This window comes from Alosa alosa, chromosome 2 (assembly GCF_017589495.1).
Source record: "Alosa alosa isolate M-15738 ecotype Scorff River chromosome 2, AALO_Geno_1.1, whole genome shotgun sequence".
NCBI classification, from domain to species: domain Eukaryota; kingdom Metazoa; phylum Chordata; class Actinopteri; order Clupeiformes; family Clupeidae; genus Alosa; species Alosa alosa.
The window spans coordinates 22667174-22691284 of record NC_063190.1 but is presented as its reverse complement, the minus strand read 5'-3'; the positions used below and the strand labels follow the sequence as shown (position 1 = coordinate 22691284).

Here is a 24111-nt window from a genome sequence, read left to right as displayed (position 1 = left end):
TTTGTCTAGGTTCTGACGGTGATTCATGCTGTTGTTATTGCGTGTTTCTCTGGACAAACGGGAAATGTATGAAGCTTTCGCGGGAGACGAGTGAGGGAGAGTTGGCTTTGAGCCGTGCGGGGGCTGAAAGATCGATCAATAATGCTGCCTCGAGGAAACTGATGCTAGACCAAGAAAGTGGATAGAGGGACGGGATTGAACAACCCATGCTATAGAAACAGGCAATTACTTACTAGTATGCATTTCTGTCAGCTCCTGTTTGCTTTGCTTGTCATTCACTCACCATAGAGCCGAAATGACCATCATTCACGGTGACCTGAATAGTAGCACCATGGACAGCACCACGTTAGACCCGACAACTGACGTTTCGCGTTTACCGCGAGCTCTGAAAGACCTCCCGGAACTTAGCAGGACCAGTCACACTATAGTGGCAGTATGTCTCGGGATAATTTTTGTCCTGGGTTTCTTGGCCAACTTTTGTGTACTTCTTGTTTTTGCTCGTTTCCAGGTTCTTCGGACACCAATCAATCTCATTCTCCTTAATATTTGCGTAAGTGATATGTTAGTATGTATTTTCGGCACTCCGTTCAGCTTTGCTGCTAGTATCTACGGTAGATGGCTCATTGGACTTTCTGGCTGTAAATGGTATGGCTTTGCCAACTCACTCTTTGGTAAGTCCCTGCGTTCTATCACTGTCTATACGTTCTTCTTCAATTCTGAAACAAATACGGTCCATAGACAATTTCACTTATTTTATAAAACGTTATAACATTCTACATGCATGGGCACGTTCATCAATAAATAGATTCCTGAACTTGTGCTATATTATATAAGTATTAGTTTGCAACACGTTTGTTATGTATTGATTTATCAAGTACTTTTATGAAAAGTGGCGTTCAGTGGAGGGCTGACACACTTTCCCCATCACTATGTTTGTGGTGTCTCCTGGGTAGGGAACCCATGACATTTGTATTATTAGTGCCTTGCTGAACCAGTTGAGTTTCAAGATTAAAACACAATCAGTCATATAAACATGTAGTGTGAACATTCTGACCCAGTCTCACAAATAATGCCTGCTTTACACAGTAGGTCCCTTTCAACAATGCAGTTCACGTCTTTGCTTCAAATCTTATGCACAGTTACATATATGTCAAATGTGAGAGCTGCAAACACATGTCATGTTTATGTCCATGCAGGCATTGTTTCCCTCGTATCTTTTGCCGTCTTGTCTTTGGAGCGCTATTCAACCATGGTCTGCTGCACCAAGGCAGATGTCTCCGACTACCGGAAGGCCTGGCTGTCCATCGGCGGCTGCTGGCTGTACTCCCTGGCGTGGACGCTGCCGCCGCTCTTTGGCTGGAGCAGCTATGGCCCCGAGGGCCCGGGTACCACCTGCTCCGTGCAGTGGCACCAGCGTTCCCCCGGCAATGTCGCCTATGTAACCTGCCTCTTCGTCTTCTGCCTGCTCCTCCCGCTGGTGCTCATGGTTTACTGCTATGGCAAGATCCTGATGGCCATCCGCGGGGTAAGAATGCGTGCTAATGATTTGACAAAAGATTATGCTCGCTGATGGTGATGATGATGATGAATGCGTGTGAGTAGTAATGTGGAGTGCTCCTAGTGTTGCTACTGCTTGTCTTCATGTATGAGTCTGTATGACGCAGGTCCATTTATACACTATGCTCACATGGCCTCAGAGTAGAATTTCATCTTTATCTCAGACTGGGATTCATTGAGTCATTGAGTGTCAGATACATAAATGATACACAGATGGATGGAACTGTAGATGCTTTGAATATTAACATTTTTGCGGGACAGGTTGAGGTTCAAGCAGAGATACTATCAGTTAAAGAGTGGTAGGATTGCAATGCAATGATGGCAGAATGCTTAGGATGCCTTATAAGATATACAGATCAGTTAAGATGTCATAGAAGCATTGCAATGCAATATGTTAGGATTCTTTGAGTCTTTGTGGGTCTTTGACTCATTTAAACACCTCATGCATAGGTGATGATGAACAGTGCAAGATAAATCTGTAATGTAATTGTTTTGTGAGGTAATATTACTGTACACACTCCTCAAAACACATCAGTGGTTCATCTAACAATGTGACACAACCTGATTGTGATACTTTAGTGACAGATAGAACTGAGCTGCCTGGTTTGAAACTAATGCTTACAACTCTGTATATATCGGTTGATGTGATCTCAAAGCCCTTTTCCTAGTTTTAGGTGCTTACCACCTCCACATTGACCCCATCAATGGGGACTGGTAGCAGAGTGGGCTTAGACCTGTGGAAATCCACCACCATCTCCTTGGTCTTTGAAGTGTTGAGTTAAAGATGATTGAGTTTGCACCATTGCACATTGCAAGTCCTCCACCAGGCTCCTGTACTCCTCCTCCTGCCCGTTCCTGATACACCCCACAATTGCAGTATCGTCAGAAAACTTCTACATATGGCATGACTCGGTGTTGTAGCAAAAATCAGATGTGTACAGGGTGAACAGGACTGGAGAGAGCACAGTTCCCTGTGGCGCTCCGGTGCTGCTGATCACAGTGTCAGAAAGACAGTTCTTCAGTCTGACAAACTGTGGTCGCTCGGTCAGGTAATCTGTAATCCAGGTTACCAGGTGAGCGTCCACACCCATCTGCAAAAGCTTGTCTCCCAGTCTGAGGGGTTGGATGGTGTTAAAAGCACTTGAGAAATCAAAGAACATGATTCTCACAGCACGTTTCCCCTTGTCTAGGTGAGAATGTGTCCTGTGTAGAAGATAAGTGATGGCATCGTCCACGCCCACTTTCTCCTGGTATGCAAACTGTAACGGGTCTAGTGCATGGCGTACCTGGGGTCTGAGCATACCTAAAACCAGTCGCTCCATTGTTTTCATCACATGTGATGTAAGAGCGACAGGTCTGTAGTCATTAAGCTCACTAGGGTGTGGCTTCTTAGGGACAGGGGTGAGACATGATGTCTTCCACAGTGTTGGAACTTGTCCAAAGCGTAGGCTCAAATTGAAGATGTGCTTCAGGTGGCTCCCCCAGTTCAGCAGCACAGGCCTTGAGTAGCCTTGGACACAGTCTGTCAGGCCCCGCTGCTTTATTGATGCGCAGTTTCTTTAGTTGGGCTCTCACTTGATCTGTTGTGATGATGGGGGGTGTAAGGGGAGGGGAGGGGGAGGGGTGCATCTGGGATCTGTGTGTCTGATGGCTGTTGACTGAGGTCGTTGTCACCTCATTGTTTGTGATCGCCATGTGGGGGAGGGGTGCAATATCCAGTGATGGTGGGGGTACGATAGCCACTCACGATAGCCAGTGATGATGGAGGTGAGTGTTGCACTGGTATTTAGGCGGTGTGGGGGTGGGGGCGGAGGGATGGTGGACAGACCACTGCCATTGGAGCTGGAGCAGGGCAGTCAAACCTGTTGTAGAAGTGGTTCAACTGGTTCGCCCTGTCCAGGTCCCCCTCCACAGAGCTGCTGCTTGATGATTGCTGATGATTACTGTAACAACAATTGATTCAATTTGTTAAAATGCACATCACCAAGCCAGAGTAGATGTGCTAGGTCATCATGAGGGAAATCAACCCAATGATTGAACTCATAAATTACCATGACAAATGGTAGAAATGGAATACACATACAGGATATAAAATTGACAACATATAATTTTTTTTTTACTTTCATAGATGCAAACAATAACATAATGACACACGTATAATAATCATTTTGAGTAAGTTACAGGCTTTTGCAAGCTTCTTTGCATGCATTGTGTGATACTGTTTGTGCAACTAGTTTCAAGAAATGCACTTACTGTTTGGAAAAATGATTACTCAAGAAATGTGCCAATAAATAAATAAATAAATAAATAAATAACCCTGTCCCAGTAGGTGTGAATACTGATCTAACACAATGTCTCTTTATTAGTTTTATTTCTACAGAGGATATCCATGCTGTTTTCTACTAATGACTACTCATTTTTATAAAGTGCTGTGTCTGTATTTATTTCACCACTTCATGATGATCTTCCATAAAAAACAAACTATCAGCACTGCTTCTCTAATTCTTACTCACCTATATATCTGTGCTGTTTAACCCCACCCCATCCAACCTTCTCCATCTGCAGGCAGCCCGGATCAACCAGACATCATGCCAGCGTCGGGAGACCCATGTTTTGCTCATGGTGCTGTCCATGGTCTCCTGTTACCTGCTCTGTTGGATGCCCTATGGGGTGGTAGCGTTGCTGGCCACGTTCGGTAGGGTCGGTGTTGTTGGCCCCACAGCGAGCATCATCCCCTCCATACTGGCCAAGTCCAGTACTGTGCTCAATCCCATCGTCTATGTGCTTTTCAATAACCAGGTACAGATTTCAGAGCCTTTGATTCCTGTGTTGAATGTTATTATATGCTGATGTGCTTTAGAAATGGAGGTTGATCAAATTGTATTTGTGAATTGAATAGGGAGCTTGTTTGTTATACTCAGTGTATTAATTGAGGTGTAATATATCTTTAAGTCGCAAGAGGGCAGTCATGGACCTATTTTCTAAGCCTCAGTATGGTGTGGTGAAATGAAATTCAGATATTTACCATTTCTCTCAATCAGTTAGATTAATTTCATGAAACAACACCAATAAACCATTGACTTCAACCCAAATTGAACCAATTATTAAACAGATAGAAACAAGTGAGCCCTGCACACATACACCCTCACATGCTCACACACACACACACACACACACACACACACACACACACACACACACAGAGAGCGAGAGAGAGAGAGAGAGGGAGAGTAATCAGAAAAAAAACAACTACAACCACCATGTTCTCAATGCTGTATGAGTAAAATTGGCATTGATTTACTGAAGACCTGATTTATGAATTATGTGCATCACATGTGACGTGTGAAACGTGTGAAAAGGGGTTTGAGATTTGTGTTGGTGTTTGTGTGTAAACAGTTTAAGCCCCCACAGAGCTAGAAAGGAGTGGTTCGAGGCCACCATTACTCTAGTCTTACTCTCACTCAGCAAGCCTACAGTGGAACAGAACATTTTATATTGATTGCACACAGGGGGATGTTAACAGTAGCTCGTATTGGCCCCAGGCATCGCCGCTGAATTTCCATGAAAGATGAAACTCTTACGTGTCAGTCAATGGGACTTGTCTCAGTAGATGTTAGCTAGCAATCAATGCTAGTTTTCATGCCAAAAGTCAGATATTGCTGAACACAGTGGCGGTTTTAGGATTTTTCTGAGACAGGGGCCACAAAGGGGCCACATCATACACTGAGGGGCCAAGAACCGGTCAACATCCATACACAGAAAATCCCTTGTTCAGTAAGGCAGAGGCACGTAGTCTATGTGATATGCAGGACTATACGCAGTATACCCAAAGTCCTTTTAGGCAAGTCCTTCCACTCAACGGCCATATTGCAATGCTTTTTGGGCACTCATCGTGCATCCTATTCGGCAGAAATGTGCGTGCGCAAGGCTTCACGACACTAATCTTGCTCTAGCAGCGAGTTCACAACACACCATATGATTGGCTCAATGTATTCACATCACACCACATGATTGGCTCAATGTATTCACATGTCGACGTTTTGCCGACGAAGGGGTGGGATATGTGTAGACAACGGCCATATTGACGTTACAAACTAGCCCCATGCATTTCTATGGAGGATTTTATGGAGTGCTGTGTCTCCTCATTAGAAAGTCTCTGGTATACCCACTTAAAAAGTATCACCATCTCAGTATACCAACTTAAAACAGACAAGGATAGGTATTAATATTTGGGGTTGATCACAGTATACCCACTACAGCTAACTAGACTACACCACAGCATTAAGGTGCATACATTTCAGCAGTGTTACCTTGTTCAAATACTTGAATGCTAAATGCTAAAAAACAAAAAAGCCAATACAATTCTTAACAATTTTCCCATTTATTTATAATGTGCATTGAAAACACAATATAAAACTAAAATATAATAGACACTTCAGTGGAAATACATAGATATTTTAAACAGAAATCATACATCATCATACATACATTTTTCATTCAATTAAACAAGTTTTACTTTAACTCTTTCCCCTTTTGTTGAAAAGAGAAACCACTTTCACTGCCAGTTTGTGTACATTAAAACAAACACACACACACACACACACACACAGTACACACACAGCATGTGAGCAACAACTACATCATATTTACACAATTTTTTCAACTTTCAACAACTATTTTTTACAATGGTCTGATTTGGAATGGTCTTTGAAGCCACCGTCTTGCTTCCAGTTAGAAAAGCCTGATTCTGCTTTGAAGACAGACGATGGGTCATTTGAAAGCGAAAATTACGGAAGGGGTAGCAAAACACTAAAGATGGAATATTCCTACCATTTGAAGTCTTTGTATCAGAAGTCATTGAGTGGCCTCTTCCTATTTACGTGCTGCATCTTGCGGAATACCAGTTTAGGAGAGGTTGCACAGAACCATCTGCTCTAGAATGGGAAATGACTGGAGAGAAGAAAATGAAACAAGTTTGAGTAACTTAATTGTTATTAACTTTCATAACCCACTGTCAACCTTTGTTGATTTCTAAAATGAATGACAAAATATTCTCACTATAGTGGCAATAGGAAATAGCATCATACCATTAGGAGCAGCTATGCTTGGTGACTGGTGGTTCTGAAGACTGTGGGTTGAAGTCACCAGCTCCTGCGCCATCCCAGTCTGTACGTAAAACACAAATGCGTGTCACAAAATCCATGCTTGTATTATTCAGCATGTCATCTGGCAACTGTAAAACCAGTTATTATTTTTTTTAAATCATATAAAGCTTGAGTGAATAGAGTAGAACATTTAATCAATTTATCTGAATGAAACTCTCCTTGTCCTAACACTTTGAAGCCCATGAATCAAATACACTCTGAATAGTGGTTAATAACTTTGCAATGATAGCTCACATTAACTACAAAAAATGTAGCGTTAGCTATTAGGCATGTAGGCTATTCTCATGTTCATGTTAGCAGCTGCCAAACTTTTTCCTCAAGCAAAAAAAATCGAACGTTATTTACATTTGGTAAGGCGCACTAGCACATGTAATATTATTAATTTCGAACCCCAAACAAACAGGGTGTCAATTTCTCTGCGTTTCATATAACACCATTTCAAACACTTCATACATTACCTTTCCATACATAAAATCTATTAGCATGCTAACAATGAATAACTAGAAATGCAATTCCGAGGAATTACACGAGGGGATGCAATCTGCTGGTTAGGGTGTTGGTGGGGCTGTTGAGCTTGCTGCTAGCTGGTTGGTAGGGTAATTGTGATACCTGCAAAGGTGCTTTTAGAGTAACCAAATTTGAATCTTGTGTGACATGGCATTCTTGAGATATCACACTCAAGGTGTTTTTGACCTTGACATTTGACCTTCAACCTCCAACATCAACTCACTTCACCTTTAAGTCCATAAAAACACTCGTACCAAATTTGAAGCATGTACGTCAAGCCGTTCTGGAGATATAATGCTGAATGCAGGAGATATGGCTGGGACTTTTATTTTGACACACAGGAAACACTTTAACAGGATGTGTAGTTCAGGTAGAGCTAGATTGTATGCTTAGAGGCTGAGACAGTTGAATTCCTTACAGGTGACACCTGTGCCAGTGTTCTGATTAGCCTGGGAACTGCTCTGAAAACTACTTAACTTGGCCAGCTGGCTCTATTATGACATCACAGCCCCCATTCAAGTCTATGGGGGAAAAATACACTTTTAATTACAAATATCTCAAAAAGTATAAACTTCTCAAAAATGAAAAACGGATAGGACGGTAAAGCCTTGGAAGATCTACGGAACGGTGTTTGAACCAAATTTGTACGTTAAGCGGTTTGGGCTGAATAGCGTGCACAAAAAGGTAAAAAGAAAAATAATAATAAGTCGTCTCCGGATTTCAATAGAGGGGATGCATCCCCTCTAACAAATCAAACCTCAACTCAAGTAACCTAACGTTAAGTTAATGTTAACAGTTCACTGACTAAGTCAGTTAACAGTTCACTACAAGCTTGCTGCTGCTTCGTAATTTAATTGACAAACTTAACATATTGTGACAGCAACAAATAAACGTCCCTTTCACATAATGATGATAACCAACGTAGAGATTTGTGACTCACCAAGAAACTTCTGTGGAGGATGAAACGCTGCTATCGGTTCTTCACGTTAGAATTCTAGCTGATACTTTCGTTAGCCAAATGTATCGGTTCTTCATGTTAGCTGATACTTCCGTTAGCCAAATGTATCGTTTCTTCACTTTAGCAGAGACATTTCTGTTTGGCCAAATGTATTCTTTCCTTTACAGTTCACTGTGTGCTTCAGCTTTCAAGCTTCATAGGTGCATTACTGCCACCAGTTGTTTGGGAATGGAATTGCATCTCTGATCGTCGTTCTCAACAAGTTTGACACTTACAGTATTGATGATTAACGGTACAGGGGCCAGTCAGGGGCAAATGAGATTTCAGATGGGGCCCGGGCCCCTGTGGCCCCGCCCCTAGAACCGCCCCTGGCTGAACAAGAAGTCAAGTGTATTCATTGTATTGTTTTTAACTTTAATCAGATATGATATTTGTACTTTATATTGTACTTTATATTATATATTGTATACTTGTTATATATATATATATTTACATATATTGAAGCTTGCAAATGTTTTCTACATATGTTTTTAGTTCTACAGGTGTTTCATGGCATTTGTGCAGTGTGGTCCAGGCAGTCAGAGGCACAACTACCTCCACACTCTCCAGAGCAGCCCAGCCCTGGCAGGCCACCCAAACTGCATGCCTCTCAGTCCCCTGGGCGGCCTGTCCAGCACCGCCAACTCGCCAGCACGCCTGGAGGAGCAGACTCCCCACCGGCCAGCCAAAGACCAGCAGCAATGCCAGCTGCAGACAGACAAGCAGTCGCTGGTCCTGGTGGTACACTACACTCCATAAGCTTGGGGAATACTCTGACACATTGTCTTTATTATGTCTATGGATATTTGACAGCAATCATCAGCCACATTTAGATTTGTAGATCGGAGGATGAATAGTTCATTTGCAAAAACAAATATCTCAATTTTCATACAATCATAAATCGTGTGTTTTATTGTGTATTCCAGGTAATATCAATATCAAACTGCAGTTGCGTTGTTTTGATTATGTAGCAATACATCACATTAAAACAGCCTACTGCTGCAGATTTGCTGAATGTATGCCTGGAATGCATGATGAGAAAATAATTTATTAAAAATCATTCAAATAAAATAACAAATGGCCATTTTGCCAATAACCTATTCAGACAGAGCTTGGCTGGAAGCAGAATGAGATTTGTATTCACAGATGAATGTGTTGCTGCACCATTAAATGCTCTGCTACTAGCATTAGATCTTAGGATCACACTCAGTCTGAGTACAAATATCTTCTCGGTGGCTCACTGGGGTATGTGTGGCCATATTTTCAGGACCCTGAAATTATCCTGAATGGAGTAATTTGGCAAAAGCTCATAGAAAGTGCAATCTGTAGTGAGTGGTGCATGAATACACACATTTTATTTGTCATCAATAATAACGTTTTTTTTTCTTCAGAAATCTGTGACCAAATATTGATGTCACAGATGAAGAAATGCATTTCATTTATCTGTAATTTTACTAAATTGTGAAATATCAAAATCCTTTATTCTCTTTGCCTGGCATCTGGCAGGTTTTCAACAGGACGCTTCAAGAGGGAGTGCATTGTCAAAAATATTTAGTGTCTGACCACCAGATGGCAAGGTTTACACTGTTTTAATCACCATTTGTTTGTTTCTGAAATGCAGGATCACACCCATTTGTAGATTTCCATGACAGGCATTTTTCTGTCTAAACTTTACTCTTATTTAGTCTCTATAACTGTGTTTCCCTAAAATTAAGAGGATTTCTATATCTTAACTGATATATGTGGTGATCTCTTTTAGATGTGAAGCAGGCTTTCAAATTAAGAGGCTTAGAATAATGTAAGGTAATCCACACTGAACTGAGATTAACTTTTTATAGGAGTCCCACCTGCATACTAATAAGAACATGTCTGTGCCTGGCCTCATGTACTTGGACACAGGGGTTTCTGATGGCTGTGCCTTGTGATGACAGTGGGGATTGTTTAAGACATAAGAGTTGATGAATGCATACATTGTTTTTAAGAGTGTTTAAGGGTCTCACTCAGGACAAAACATGCAAGTATTTGATAATAAGTGCTGACAAGAACAACAATGCATTGTTCTTCCAGTTAAATTTGGAAATGTATACATACAGTTAACTAGGTAAAGAACTGAAGATAATACGCAATGTCACGACCTGGTATTTTTGAATTCCATGAATGTTTGTCATTTTTCAGACAGCCAATGTTTCAGGTCTTTCGTGTGCCTATTTGTAGTGTTTACATATGCACCTAAGTACTTAATCTATAATTGTGTGTGTACGGATTTGAATCACATGGTTAATTTTAGTGTGGATGCAAGACCATTCACTTAGCGGGGCTGGTTAAAGTGCAGTGCGGTATTGATGTGTATTTTTTTTTATCACAGGGTATTGATATTGATTGGGCATCGTTTGTTGTGGCTTGTCTGAAGCCTGTCTGCAGCAGTCACACTGGCCTTTTGTTTTTCTCTTCTTCAATCTAATATTAAAAGGCTCAAATGAAGTTTAAAATGGTTATCCAAAGGTAAATTCTTGTGTATTGTGAAAGTGGTGTTATTAATACATTTATGCCATTAAATGTATGTCTCAAACAAACTATACCTCTGTTTTATCCTTTTTCCCCATCCCCCATTCTCATCCACATGCTCTCTGCCTCTTCCTCAGGATCTCTTTCCCCCTCCCCCCCTTTTTATCTTCCACCTCTCTCCTTTCTTATGGTCTTTCTGCTTATTTTCCATTCCCCAGTTCTTCTCTCTCTCTCTCTCTCTCTCTCTCTGTTTCTGCAGAGAGTGTAGCCTGAGCTGCATGGCAATAGTGCTGGGCTTGCGGAGGCGCACTGCATAGTGCCATGAGTAGGTAAACAGACAGCGATGAGAGGTCACCGAGACAGAACCACCCACCAGGTTCAAAAGACATCCACGCTTATGTTACATTCTTAGTGTACCGTCAATTTAGTGTCAACCTCTCACACTGCAAGCACACTGAGGAGGTAAAAAAAAACACACTTTGCTTTCATCCTTTGATAGCTTCTCATCCTTAGTTCAGATAAAAAACTTAATTGCTGCTGGCATCTGTTTTTTGTTTGTATTTTACTTTCTCCACCTTGACTCTGTCAGTTTGTATCCCTGCATAATGAATCACCAATGCCTCCACAATTGGTGGCTTAAAAATAATGGTGAGAGGCATATTCATTAGATATCGGCTTTCACTTCATTATGCTAAAAGTTTAGTCCGCTACACACACACATATACACACACACACAGTGTTCAAGTGTTGACAGTGGTGCGGTGCCTGCAGAATATGTGATCAAATAGTTTTTACCATCCCCAACCCCCCCCCACCCCCCACCCCCACCCCCACCTCCACCCTCACCTCCACCCTCATTTATGGTACACTTGAAACATGTTTTTAATCACAGCAGACTCATTAGCGTAACAGCTAATCAAAGACCTAATCTATTTTCCTCTCAGGTCTGTGGAACTAAGTCACCCATGTGGAGATAGCCAGCAACCTTCCTTTCATTTGAGAAACAGTGAATCAGCTAACATTTAAGTGCATGCACACTTGTATACTTGGAAGTGCATGCACACTTGTATAGCAGCAGACTCATTAGCGTAACAGCTAATCAAAGACCTAATCTATTTTCCTCTCAGGTCTGTGGAATAGCCAGCAACCTTCCTTTCATTTGAGAAACAGTCAGTCAGCTAACATTTAAGTGCATGCACACTTGTATACTTGGAAGTATGCATACCTGTATTTGCATACTACTTTACACAAAGTCTTTACACACCTTTGCTTTAGTAAAAGGGGAGTGCAGGTGTCTGGAGAGAGTTAAGTATGCTCTGGAGTGAGTTCATTTCCCCAAGGGCCAACGTCAGGATACGGCATGAGGGCTGTTAATAGCAAATGTTCTAATAATGTACCCCTTCCTCCACACTGCCTCCCAAATTAACTTGAACTTGACAAAGACGGAATGGAGTGTTGCCTCTAAAAAAAGATGAGGTGAAGGGAAAGGTGGGGTGGGGTGGTGAGCTCATTCCCCCACTGCTGGAGTAAATCTGCCCCACCACGGCCCCTTTATGGTCAGGAGGCATTCGCAGCAAATGAGTCATTTAGCAACCGAATAATAGCCTCATATCATGCCCCAGACTGAACTCACTAATAAAAAGGCCTTGTGAATTAATCAGCTTTGCTGAATATAAGTTACCTTTGTAGGTACAACTTCAAAACAGACCAAAAATATATAGTTCGATATTTCCAATATCTCTTTCTCTGAGGTGTAAATTGTGGCTGGATCAAGGTCAGATGCTAACATTTAACTTTATCTTATGTGCAGAATCACTCATCATCATATTCAGAAGAAATGCACTTTTGTACTATGTATTCTGATATTTTCTGCTACGTTTAACAAACAGTGTTCAACAGACTTATTTTTCTCATAGTGAGAAAGAACAATTTGCATCCTGAAACCTAGTAAGATGTGGGTCTGCTGTGCGTGTTCAACGGCCCTTGGCGTTTTGATGGCCCAGTAGAAAAGACCAGCCGCCTGCTGATTTATATATCTCGACCTAGTGCAATGGTGTTCGCCTGTCCAGCACTGTCCCATATTTCAGGGGAGTGTTCATTAGGTCCAGGGTCAGGTGTGAATTAGGCCAAGGTTAGGGTTCTCTTACAGTGAGTAATCATCTCTCCACACATTTGTCACTGATCCTCAGACCTGACATACTCTCCAAATCAATGATTAATGACTACATGTGTGGATTATTGTAGGCCTATGTCCAGTGGCGGTTCTAGGATTTTTCTGAGACAGGGGCCATAAAGGGGCCACATCATACACTGAGGGGCCAAGAACCGGTCAACATCCATACACAGAAAATCCCCTGTTCAGTAAGGCAGAGGCATGTTGTCTACGTGATATGCAGGACTATACGCAGTATACCCAAAGTCCTTTTAGGCAAGTCCCTCCACTCAACGGCCATATTGCAACGCTTTTTGGGCACCCATCGGGCATCCTATTTGGCAGAAATGTGCGTGCGCAAGGCTTCACGACACCAATCTTGCTCCAGCGGCGAGTTTACAACACGTTTTGCCGAGGAAGGGGTGGGATATGTGTAGACAACGGCCATATTGGCGTTACAAACTAGCCCCATGCATTTCTATGGAGGATTTTTTGAGTGCTGTGTCTCCTCATTAGAAAGTCTCTGGTATACCCACTTAAAAAGCATCACCATTTCAGTATACCCACTTAAAACAGACAAGGATACAGTTGGTATTAATATTTGGGGTTGATCACAGTATACCCACTACAGCTAACTAGACTACACCACAGCAGTAAGGTGCATACATTTCACCAGTCTTACCTTGTTCAAATACTTGAATACTAAATGCTAAAAAACAAAAAAGCCAATACAATTCTTAACAATTTTCCCATTTATTTATAATGTGCAATGAAAACACAATATAAAACTAAAATATAATAGACACTTCAGTGGAAATACATTGATATTTTAAACAGAAATCATACATCATACTACGGAGCCCCGGATATGTCATGGGGAAAAAAAATAATAAGTTGTGGCCACGAAATAGCAATTCGTTCCCACAAAATAATAAGTTGTAGCCACAAAATAGCAATTCGTTCCCACAAAGTACTAATTTGTGGCCATAAAATATTAATTCGTTCCCACGAAATAGGTCATTTGTGGCCATGAAATAGGTAATTTGTGGCCACGAAATATTAATTCGTTCCCACAAAATAGTAATTTGTGGCCACAAAATATGTATAGTCTAACGTGCACTGGACAGCTGGGTGAGCAAATCGAGTGCCAGTAGAAGCCTGTCGTGTCTTTTCTCATCACTCCCCACCAGCTCTCAATTCTCTGGTTTGCAGTAGGGTGCAGTAGGGTACAACCGGGACGATTGAAACGGGGGATGAATGAAACATTCCGGTTTTCTCCGAGTGCAACGATGATGGACGATGATTTTACCAACAGTACCAGGGGCCGGTTCCCCGATAACGCTCACTCTTAGCACGCTAAGAAGACTCAAACGATATATCTTACCAAAGTTGTTTATGTTCCTGACAGTGCGGCATCCACCAGGGCCCTTGCATCATGGTCCTCCGGGCTCATCGTTTTTCGTAGAGCCGCCAGAGTGATAGCCAGGGCGTTGCCCATACGGGCTGCCCGTGCTGATGCGTCAAAGCAGTGACTGATGAGACAGTCCATCTTGGCACACTCCTTACGCGGGCAGCGTGGATTGGGAGATGCATTGGCAGGCCCCAGGGAAGTCCAGGCGGCGATGGACTGCTCGACCAGTCCCCCAGCCCTGAGTCGGCCGGATAACCGCAACCTGGATTGAATTGGGGGCACTGTAGCGACTTACCCCATGCCGTCCGCAGCACCTTCGTGTAATCCTCTGCCACGGGTATACAGGGTGGTGGGCTGCTGTGCGAGACGCCTTCCCAGACGCCCCCAAGGGAAGCCATGTCTGGCATAGGGGGCCTGAAGACCCAGGATCTTGGAGGCACTCAACACCCCCGTGACATCAAGGAGCCGAGGGGGACCTCCCTGGCACCGTGGATTCATCAGTTGGCTCCACCATGTCTGAATGTAGCTCATCCAGGAGGCCGTCCCGCTACGTCATCGATCATTAGAGCGAGGGGCATGGGCGACAGCACATCCACATCACCCAGATCAACATCCGCACCATGGCTCTCCAGGCCTGGACGAGGAGCCTTCCTGGCCAGGGGGGCAGAGAGGATGGCGTGCCCTGGAGACCCTCCAGCCCGCCCATCCTCCTAGCCAGAGCCTGGAGGGCTGAGAGAATCTGAAGCGACTCCGTGCCATCACCCTCGGGTCACGGCAGCTGGGCAGGCTTAGCAGGTCAGGGACCTCCACCTGGCCATGCCTGGAAGGGGACTCATGTTGCTGGTCCCATTTACGCTTGTGCGTATGCTTACGGCCATGCCGATGAGATTGGGACGGTCGGTCGGGTGAGCCCCAAGGCAAGCGGGACACTCTCTATGCCCGTCATCGGGGGCCATCACGGCCCTACAGACTCTGCAGTAGTGTGCCGCCATAGCCTGCCACAGAAAAACACAATGCAATACACTAAGGCACTTACCTTGGCCGTTCAACGCACCGGGTCTGCAAGCATCAGCCTGTAAAGAGATACAGCAGTGGTGTAATACAGTACACGGGTGGCCTGAAGCAGCGTGCGGACACGCTTAGCAGGATCACACTGGCCCAGCTAGCTGCGGACAGCAGCGACGGGGTACACACAGATATACAAAGAAGGCGGCCACCAGTGCGCGAACGCACGCGCCGACGTACACCAGTGGACAACTGGAAAAAAGACACACAGCGGCCCGCACCTCGTGCAAGACTGCACCTAGCAGACACAAACAGCTAAACTTACCTTTGCAAGTAGCCTAGCACACAATAACATTAGCGCCTAAGCGGCCGAGCACATACGCGCTGATCAGGCCCACACAGGTTCCGGCTGCCAGAGCAGTAAACAGAAATAATAACGGTGGCCCACGCCGGTGCGCGAACGCACCCAGCAGGCTCACACCAAGCCCAGCTAGCTGCGAACAGACGGATAAGGTACACAGTAGTTAACAAAAAACAACCCGGAAACCTGGCACACACAAAAGGGAAAATAACACCAAAACGGTGGCCCGCAGCAGTGCGCGAACGCAGGCAGCAGGCTCACACTAGCCCCTCCGCCGTGCGGTATGGGGTGAACTCAGGAAAGACGTCAACAAGTTAAACAAAGTTAAACGAAGTTTTCCTGAAAAAAAAAAAACACAGGTTACAGCCACATGCAGACTAACAAACATAGTCAAGCAAGAAAGCAGTGAAAGTACGTACTCACGTCTCACAGGTCTCAGATGAGGCGATCAAGGTGAGAGACTGAACCGGGAGCAATCTCCGCTATTTACAAGCTCGAGTCGTTCTTCTTCCGGAGGTCATGGGCATGACTTTGTTGACATATGGTCTCGGTGATAGGCAGAACGAAGGTGATCATTCCCTTTTTTTAGACCGTAGTGACGGTCAGAGTGAGGTCGAAACAGATCTTGAAGTTTTGCTGGACGAGGTGAGCTTGCACAAGGTGACACCGTTTTCCAGCTTTCGGAATAACTTGTGCAACAGCAACAAAAAAGAGCTATGGAGCGACATGGACTACACAGCGTTTTTGATTCAATACAAGGACACGTTGGATCGCTGCCATAGGCCTAGTTGGTCGCTTACTGGACACCACCATGCTTACCCATTTATAGAGCTTAGCCATTTAGAGGCAAATTCTTTGCCAGCTTTTAATTATCAAAAGTGATTGCCAATAAAATAAAATCATCGTTGAGCCACAACATTGTCAACATACTGTCGGCCTACCATAGTTTGACTTGTACTGAGCTGCGGTGATTTCTAAAGACTGCTGCACAGTGGCGGCGACTAGCGTCTTGAGAGCTCAAACAGCGCTAAGAGAGAGCTTAAGAATGGTCCCGACCAACCTTACGAACGTGTGACTTACAGAAGATATACTTAGTGTACGAACGTGTCGGGAATCGTGCCATAACGTTAAGAGAGAGGTTAAGGAATAGGTTAAGAACTACTTAGCGATAAGAACGTTTTGGGGAACTGGCCCCCTTTTGTTGATAAGAGAAACCACTTTCACTGCCAGTTTGCGTACATTAAAACAAACACAAACACACACACACACACACACACACACACACATCATATTTACACAATTTTTTCAACAACTTATTTGGAATGGTCTTTGAAGCCACCGTCTTGATTCCAGTTAGAAAAGCCTAATTCTGATTTGAAGACTGACGATGGGTCATTTGAAAGCGAAAATTACGGAAGGGGTAGCAAAACACTAAAGATGGAATATTCCTACCATTTGAAGTCTTTGTATCAGAAGTCATTGCAGTGGCGTAACGTGCCAACACCGGGCCCATATACAGGATTATCAAGGCGGGCCCCCCTACTACAGCACGTGATGACGCAATGTCCACGAGTAGGCTACCATGAATAGGACAGGATAAGATCCTTGAGACACAGCATATAAGAGATGACATGACTGACAATATCAGGAGTACGTGCACCACAAAAACAACAAAAAAATACTGGTGAGGGCGCATGTAACACATGAAAAAACACTGCTGGTGACAATATGAAATTGCATTAATGATAAATCATTCGTGTTCATTTAGCCAGGAACATAGCATACGCCTAGCTACTGGTCAGTCATGCCCGTCAAAATAGAGGGCTTCCTTCGTTTATGTTCACCATCTAAAAAAGACGCGCAAGACCGCACTCTGCTGAGAGCTCAAGAATCAGTTCAACTTTTCATGTCATGAATGTAACATGCCTATGATAAGGCTTTGCAGTTGTCCAATATGGCCAATCTATTAATTGTGTATCATGCGACGCGCTGAAGCTACGTTCATGCATTGTTTTGCTCCAGTTGAAAATGTTTGCGTAATTTGTCAGCTGTGATCAAATGCGTTCAATAAATTCCACTTTTATGTCATAAATATAACATGCCTATCATTAATGTTTGTATGGGGTATCTAATCTAGGCCCCTCTTATGTTCAATCAAATTGGCTTTGCCCACCCGTTTTTTTTTAGAGGGAACGTTTTACAATGAAAGGCCCGGTCGCGAGTGACGATTAATTCGATAGGGGGCCCGGCTGTCAATCATGTACAGTATTTCAGTGTGATGCGGGCCCCTGATTGGACCAGGCCCGTAAGCAACTGCGTACCCTGCTTACCGATAGTTACGCCCCTGAGTCATTGAGTGGCCTCTTCCTATTTCCGTGCTGCATCTTGCGCAATACCAGTTTAGGAGAGGTTGCACAGAACCATCTGCTCTATAATGGGAAATGTCTCGAGAGAAGAAAATGAAACAAGTTTGAGTAACCTAATTGTTATTAACCTTCATAACCCACTGTCAACCTGGCGTTTCTAAAATGAATGACAAAATATGCTCACTGTAGTGGCAATAGGAAATAGCATCATACCATTAGGAGCAGCTATGCTTGGTGACTGGTGGTTCTGAAGACTGGGTTGAAGTCACCAGCTCCTGCGCCATCCCAGTCTGTACGTGAAACACAAATGCGTGTTTCACAAAATCAATGCTTGTATTCAGCATGTCGTCTGGCAACTGTAAAACCAGTTATTATTTTTTAAAATCATTTAAAGCTTGAGTGAATAGAGTAGAAAATTTATCTCAATGAAACTCTCCTTGTCCTAACACTTTGAGACAGAATTCATGCGAAGCCCATGAATCAAATAAACTCAGAATAGTGGTTAATAACTTTGCAATGATAGCTCACATTAACTACAAAAACGTAGCGTTAGCTATTAGGCATGTATTCTCATGTTTCTGTTCGCAGCTGCCAAATGTTTTCCTCAAGCAAAAAAAATCGAACGTTACTTACATTTGGTAAGGCGCACTAGCGCATGTAATATTATTAATTTCGAACCCCAAACAAACAGGGTGTCAATTTCTCTGCGTTTCATATAACACCATTTCAAACACTTCATACATTACCTTTCCATACATAAAATCTATTAGCATGCTAACAATGAATAACTAGAAATGCAATTCCGAGGAATTACACGAGGGGATGCAATCTGCTGGTTAGGGTGTTGGTGGGGCTGTTGAGCTTGCTGCTAGCTGGTTGGTAGGGTAATTGTGATACCTGCAAAGGTGCTTTTAGAGTAACCAAATTTGAATCTTGTGTGACATGGCATTCTTGAGATATCACACTCAAGGTGTTTTTGACCTTGACATTTGACCTTCAACCTCCAACATCAACTCACTTCACCTTTAAGTCCATAAAAACACTCGTACCAAATTTGAAGCATGTACGTCAAGCCGTTCTAGAGATATAATGCTGAATGCAGGAGATATGGCTGGGACATTTATTTTGACACACAGGAAACAGTTTAACAGGATGTGTAGTTCAGGTAGAGCTAGATTGTATGCTTAGAGGCTGAGACAGTTGAATTCCTTACAGGTGACACCTGTGCCAGTGTTCTGATTAGCCTGGGAACTGCTCTGAAAACTACTTAACGAGCGCAGCTGGCTCTATTATGACATCACAAACAAACAGGATGTCCATTTCTCTGCATTTCATATAACACCATTTCAAACACTTCATACATTACCTTTCCATACATAAAATTTATCAGCATGCTAACAAACAATCAAACCTCAACTCAAGTAACCTAACGTTAAGTTAATGTTAACAGTTCACTGACTAAGTCAGTTAACAGTTCACTGCAAGCTTGCTGCTGCTTCGTAATTTAATTGACAAACTTAACATATTGTGACAGCAACAAATAAACGTCCCTTTCACATAATGATGATAACCAACATAGAGATTTGTGACTCACCAAGAAACTTCTGTGGAGGATGAAAAGCTGCCATCGGTTCTTCATGTTAGAATTCTAGCTGATACTTTAGCCAAATGTATCGGTTCTTCACGTTAGCTGATACTTCCGTGAGCCAAATGTATCGTTTCTTCACATTAGCAGAGACATTTCTGGTTAGCCAAATGTATTCTTTCTTTTACAGTTCACTGTGTGCTTTAGCTTTCAAGCTACATAGGTGCATTACTGCCACCAGTTGTTTGGGAATGGAATTGCATCTCTGATCGTCGTTCTCAACAAGTTTGACACTTATTGATGATTGACGGTACAGGGACCAGTCAGAGGCCAATGAGATAGAGTGGTTTAGTCCCGCCCCTTCTACTTCCGGTCCATGGGACCTATCTTTCAAAAAATTATGAACGGGATTAAATGGAGAGATAACAATTATTTTTTGGTCCAGTTTGAATTGTGCCACAAATTTCACATATGATGTGTGTGAATTCAAAAGATAATTTTTCACGTCAAGAAAGTACTGTTGTTCGATAGACTTCAAAAGTTATGTTGGTTTTGTGCGAATCAACTCAGTGGACTACATCTCGTCTCGAGCGATGTATGCGCCACCAACGTAATGAAACGATAAGAGCTGTTATGCTAGTTAACGGTTGCATCTTGCTGCCTGCTATGTCACTTAACAGTATGTAATGTACAGTCTATGGACGAATACAACTTAACTGATGTGTTTAATCCTCTGACTCATGGTATTTTCTTCGGCAAGGAAAGCCCAATTAAGACCTGTTGCTGGTAAAGGGAGGGAAAGTAATCTCATCGCCATCTAGTGGTTGCGTTCCTAGAGTTTAGCGGAGTGGATGGGATTTTTTTAGAAAAAATATATCTCGGTGCACATTGGGATCTTAATTTAATGCCTTCCATATGTTAGGCACTGGGGTCACCTCTATTGCTTCAAGTGGTCATACCTTATTTTTAGGATCAGTTGAATTGTTTTGAGTTTTTGTCGTAACATGGTGATAATGGACTACAGTTGCATGTGACGTCACAGGTTTGGGCGCTTAATCTTTAACTGATCAATACTGCTGTGAATGAGCTAACGTCACTAAGCGCGACTGATGGGTTTGTAGTCGTTGGAATTACGATCTTTCATAATGTTGTAATTCAATAGTTACGAAACAAACTGCAAATGTCTTTACATGAAAAATTGTCTTTAAAATTGACAAACATCATATGGGTAATTCAAGGCACAAGTCAACCGGGACCAGGAAATAATTTATTTTTCGCCATAGACTGCCGTTCAAATTTTTTTGAAAGATAGGTCCCATGGAGGCAAACGGAAGGGGCGGGACTTCACCACTCCATTTCAGATGGGGCCCAGGCCCCTGTGGCCCCGCCCCTAGAACCGCCCCTGCCTATGTCTATTTTTGGCCCTTTCCACCATCTGATGTCAGCAGAGAAATGGATGTGTACATACACTGGTCAGGATTCGCCTGTGAGGGCCAGGGGGTCAAGCGCAGAATTAACACAGGGTCGAAGGTCGTAATTCAGCTGCTATTGGCAGCAGATAATCCATAGAGGCATATTCATTAATCAAAGGACAGCATAGTAGAAAAGAAAATATAGCATGTATGTAGCATACAGAGATGCTATTCAACCATTGTTCTCATATGAAGCCAGCCCAGCACAACAACAGTGGAACTGAAATCTATATATAAATCCAAATCTATATATATGCCTTTAAAAGTGCTGTGGTCACTTGGGTGAAATGGATGGAATGGACCAGCCAATGAGTGGCCCATTCCCAGGCTTTTAAAACATACACAAAAGGGGGGGGGGGGGGGGGGTAATGCACAAATAACACAGAATTTGGTATTACAGGGAGCCTATGCATTTTTAAAACTGTCACACTGCTTTCTGAAGCCAAGGGGTGTTTGGAGCTTTCATCAGCCGCCTTTAACGGCCTTACCGCATTCTCCTGTAATCAGCAATTCCCCACTGCTCCGAGCGACGCAGGGAGCCGGAGCGTAATGGCTCCTCTGCCGCGTTTCATGTCTTGAGTGTGGCAAAGGAAATCTCGCTCCTCGTTCATTTGCGCACACATCCCCGTGCTAGAAATAAAGTGTAGGGGAATGTTGCCTTCCTTGCCCAACATGTGCAATCGGAGGCCATTCATCTCTCTCTGAAACCACTGAGTGTCCATTTCCTCAAGCACCATAGCAACTACAGTATTCCAGGTTTGACCCATTCTGTGACCCGCTCTACACTCTGTCTCATCCCACGTAAATACTGTATTTGTTAGGACAAACTAGGACACCTGTGAACAACCGCACAACTTCAACTAACTGTAACACAGTTCCATTTCTTTTGTAATAGCCTACCATCATGTAATTGCAACATGTAATACCAACACTTCTGGGGGAAATATAGACATCATAACTTGTTCTCACAGGCAATCCAGATTTTAACTGATGTGTTTGTTTACTCATCTTTTTCTATCAGAGAGAGAGAGAAAGGGGAGAAAGAGAGAGAGAAAGTGTGTGTGTATTATGTCTGTGTGTGTCTGTGTGTGAGTCACTATCACATATCATTACACTATCATGGTTCCTGACTGTGCATGAGTTTTGTAAGCCATTGGGGTCTGCCTCCGGCGGCTTCTTCCCCTGAGCTGAGTACTGTTCCACAGACGGAAGCTCCATAAAAAGTGCCAGTCTGGCTTCGCATCAGCCATCTATTTAATTTTATTGGAACAGAACAGAGGATAATTTCCTGAGTGCTGCATCTGGGAATCAGATATCAAGGCAAAGAAGAAAACTACTGCATGGGCAGTCAAACCTTCTTTCATACTCTCAGTCTCTCATTTCCTCCTCCCCTCTCTTTATCTTGCTATCTGGACCCCTGGCACCATCTTTCATTTCTTTCTGTTACTTTCTCTCACATGTGCGCTGTGTGTATGTGTGTGTGTGTGTGTGTATGTGTGTGTGTGTGTCAGCGTATGTTCGGTGGTTGACTTCCTTCAATATCAGTATCTTTGTGATAGTGGAGATTCGTTCTTGGATAAAGCATCAGTCCAATATACCTCCAGATCAGGCTAATAAATACATTGACTAGACCTTTCAATATAGGAGGTATTACCATAAATATTAATCAAGGAGGTTAAAACTAAAACAAGGGTTGGCTGATCCTGTGCCCAAGGACCCAAGGATTTATTGGGAGGAGGGAGCTCATCCATAATAAATAACAATGAAAGGATATGAAATATTCACACAGGATGTAATGGCTTCTGCCACTGCTTTGGTGGAAAGGTACAGTAACGCTTTGAGACCATGAGAAGAACAAACTGTAACACTGTACCTAGTTCAAAACACACTCACCCATATACACACATTAGAGAACAGCTTTGTGTAAAACGGGGGAACTGTACTGGTGTTATTTCATACCCTAAATCAATAGTGGGGACTGTTTGTATGTGTGTGAAAAGTGTTTGTGTCGTCTGGATCTCAGGATATTAAACAAGGCTTTTAACACACACACACACACACACACACACACACACACACACACACACACAGTATGTCCCTCCACACACAGGCATACGAACAGCAGAATGACCGGAAGTCTCATTTCCTACAGTAAGACTATTTAACTAGCAATTTGTGTGCAGTTCAACTTACACTTGGATGGGTCTTTCTTATCCTGTGAAAACCAACAAATAATCAGAAGTTTGAAGAGAGTGATGGGAGAGTATTACACCAATGATGTTTACTATCCCTATTTCATTTTTTCTCAAGAAATGGTGATATACTTTGATCAATGAATCTCTTTACAAATTCTAACACATTTGGAACCCTTACCAGTCAATAAGTCCAGTCCCCTATGGGTTTACAAAGCTCTAAAAGGCTAAACACGTGATAGGAATGGTTGCCAGTGTCTCAAAGTGAGACTGAAATCCAATAACCAGTAAAAATAAAAAATCTAAAATAAAAAGCTTATTATGGATATCTATTCTAACATTATGGCTCTCGAGGTAGTCTGGCTTCTACAGACTTTGACACCTGAACCTCTACCACTATTTCACCAATAGCCTATCAAACACATGGGAGCAACAACCAGATTCTTCCGCTCTCTCAATAAAACTACATAATTGATACAGTAACCGTCAAATGGCCATTAATGTACACTCAACATTTTACCCAATGGTTCAACTAACTCAACTCTCTTCTACTTAGCATTTCTGTGAGCTCAATTCACCTGTTTTATACCTGAGAGGCCATCCTTGTGCCTACAGTTGTAGTTATTTGGTAGCTGCTGTATGCAACATACTGTATAAAAGATTGATGTAGTGCTGTGTAGGACATTTTTGCCTCTACTTAGTATGGCTTCAGGAACACCACATAAATAATATATAAATAACACACACTGAAATCTTTTCTTGATTTATTCTTCTAGAGTAACATTCCTTTCCGTTTCAGCCGGAAAGTTCATTTTCCCAGAGAGGCATTGGTGTGT

General features: G+C 42.9%; 1 protein-coding gene across 1 annotated transcript; it reads left to right on the top strand.

The window, feature by feature from the left end:
• The first annotated feature begins 258 nt into the window (after positions 1–258).
• On the top strand, positions 259–9146 carry tmtops3b (teleost multiple tissue opsin 3b). The gene is made up of 4 exons (XM_048266433.1): positions 259–671; positions 1197–1525; positions 4123–4356; positions 8722–9146. Exons 1-4 carry the CDS (start codon positions 296–298, stop codon positions 8983–8985), a joined length of 1203 nt encoding a protein of 400 aa, XP_048122390.1. The 5' UTR covers positions 259–295; the 3' UTR covers positions 8986–9146.
• Positions 9147–24111: the final 14965 nt, after the last annotated feature.

What these genes read in the sequence shown, in the direction of transcription:
- tmtops3b (XM_048266433.1), top strand. Translation starts at nt 296, where the DNA reads ATGACCATCATTCACGGTGACCTGAATAGTAGCACCATGGACAGCACC. An exon ending in CTTTGCCAACTCACTCTTTG is followed by an intron (nt 672 to 1,196) that starts GTAAGTCCCTGC and finishes ATGTCCATGCAG; the next exon opens with GCATTGTTTCCCTCGTATCT. An exon ending in ATGTGCTTTTCAATAACCAG is followed by an intron (nt 4,357 to 8,721) that starts GTACAGATTTCA and finishes ATATGTTTTTAG; the next exon opens with TTCTACAGGTGTTTCATGGC.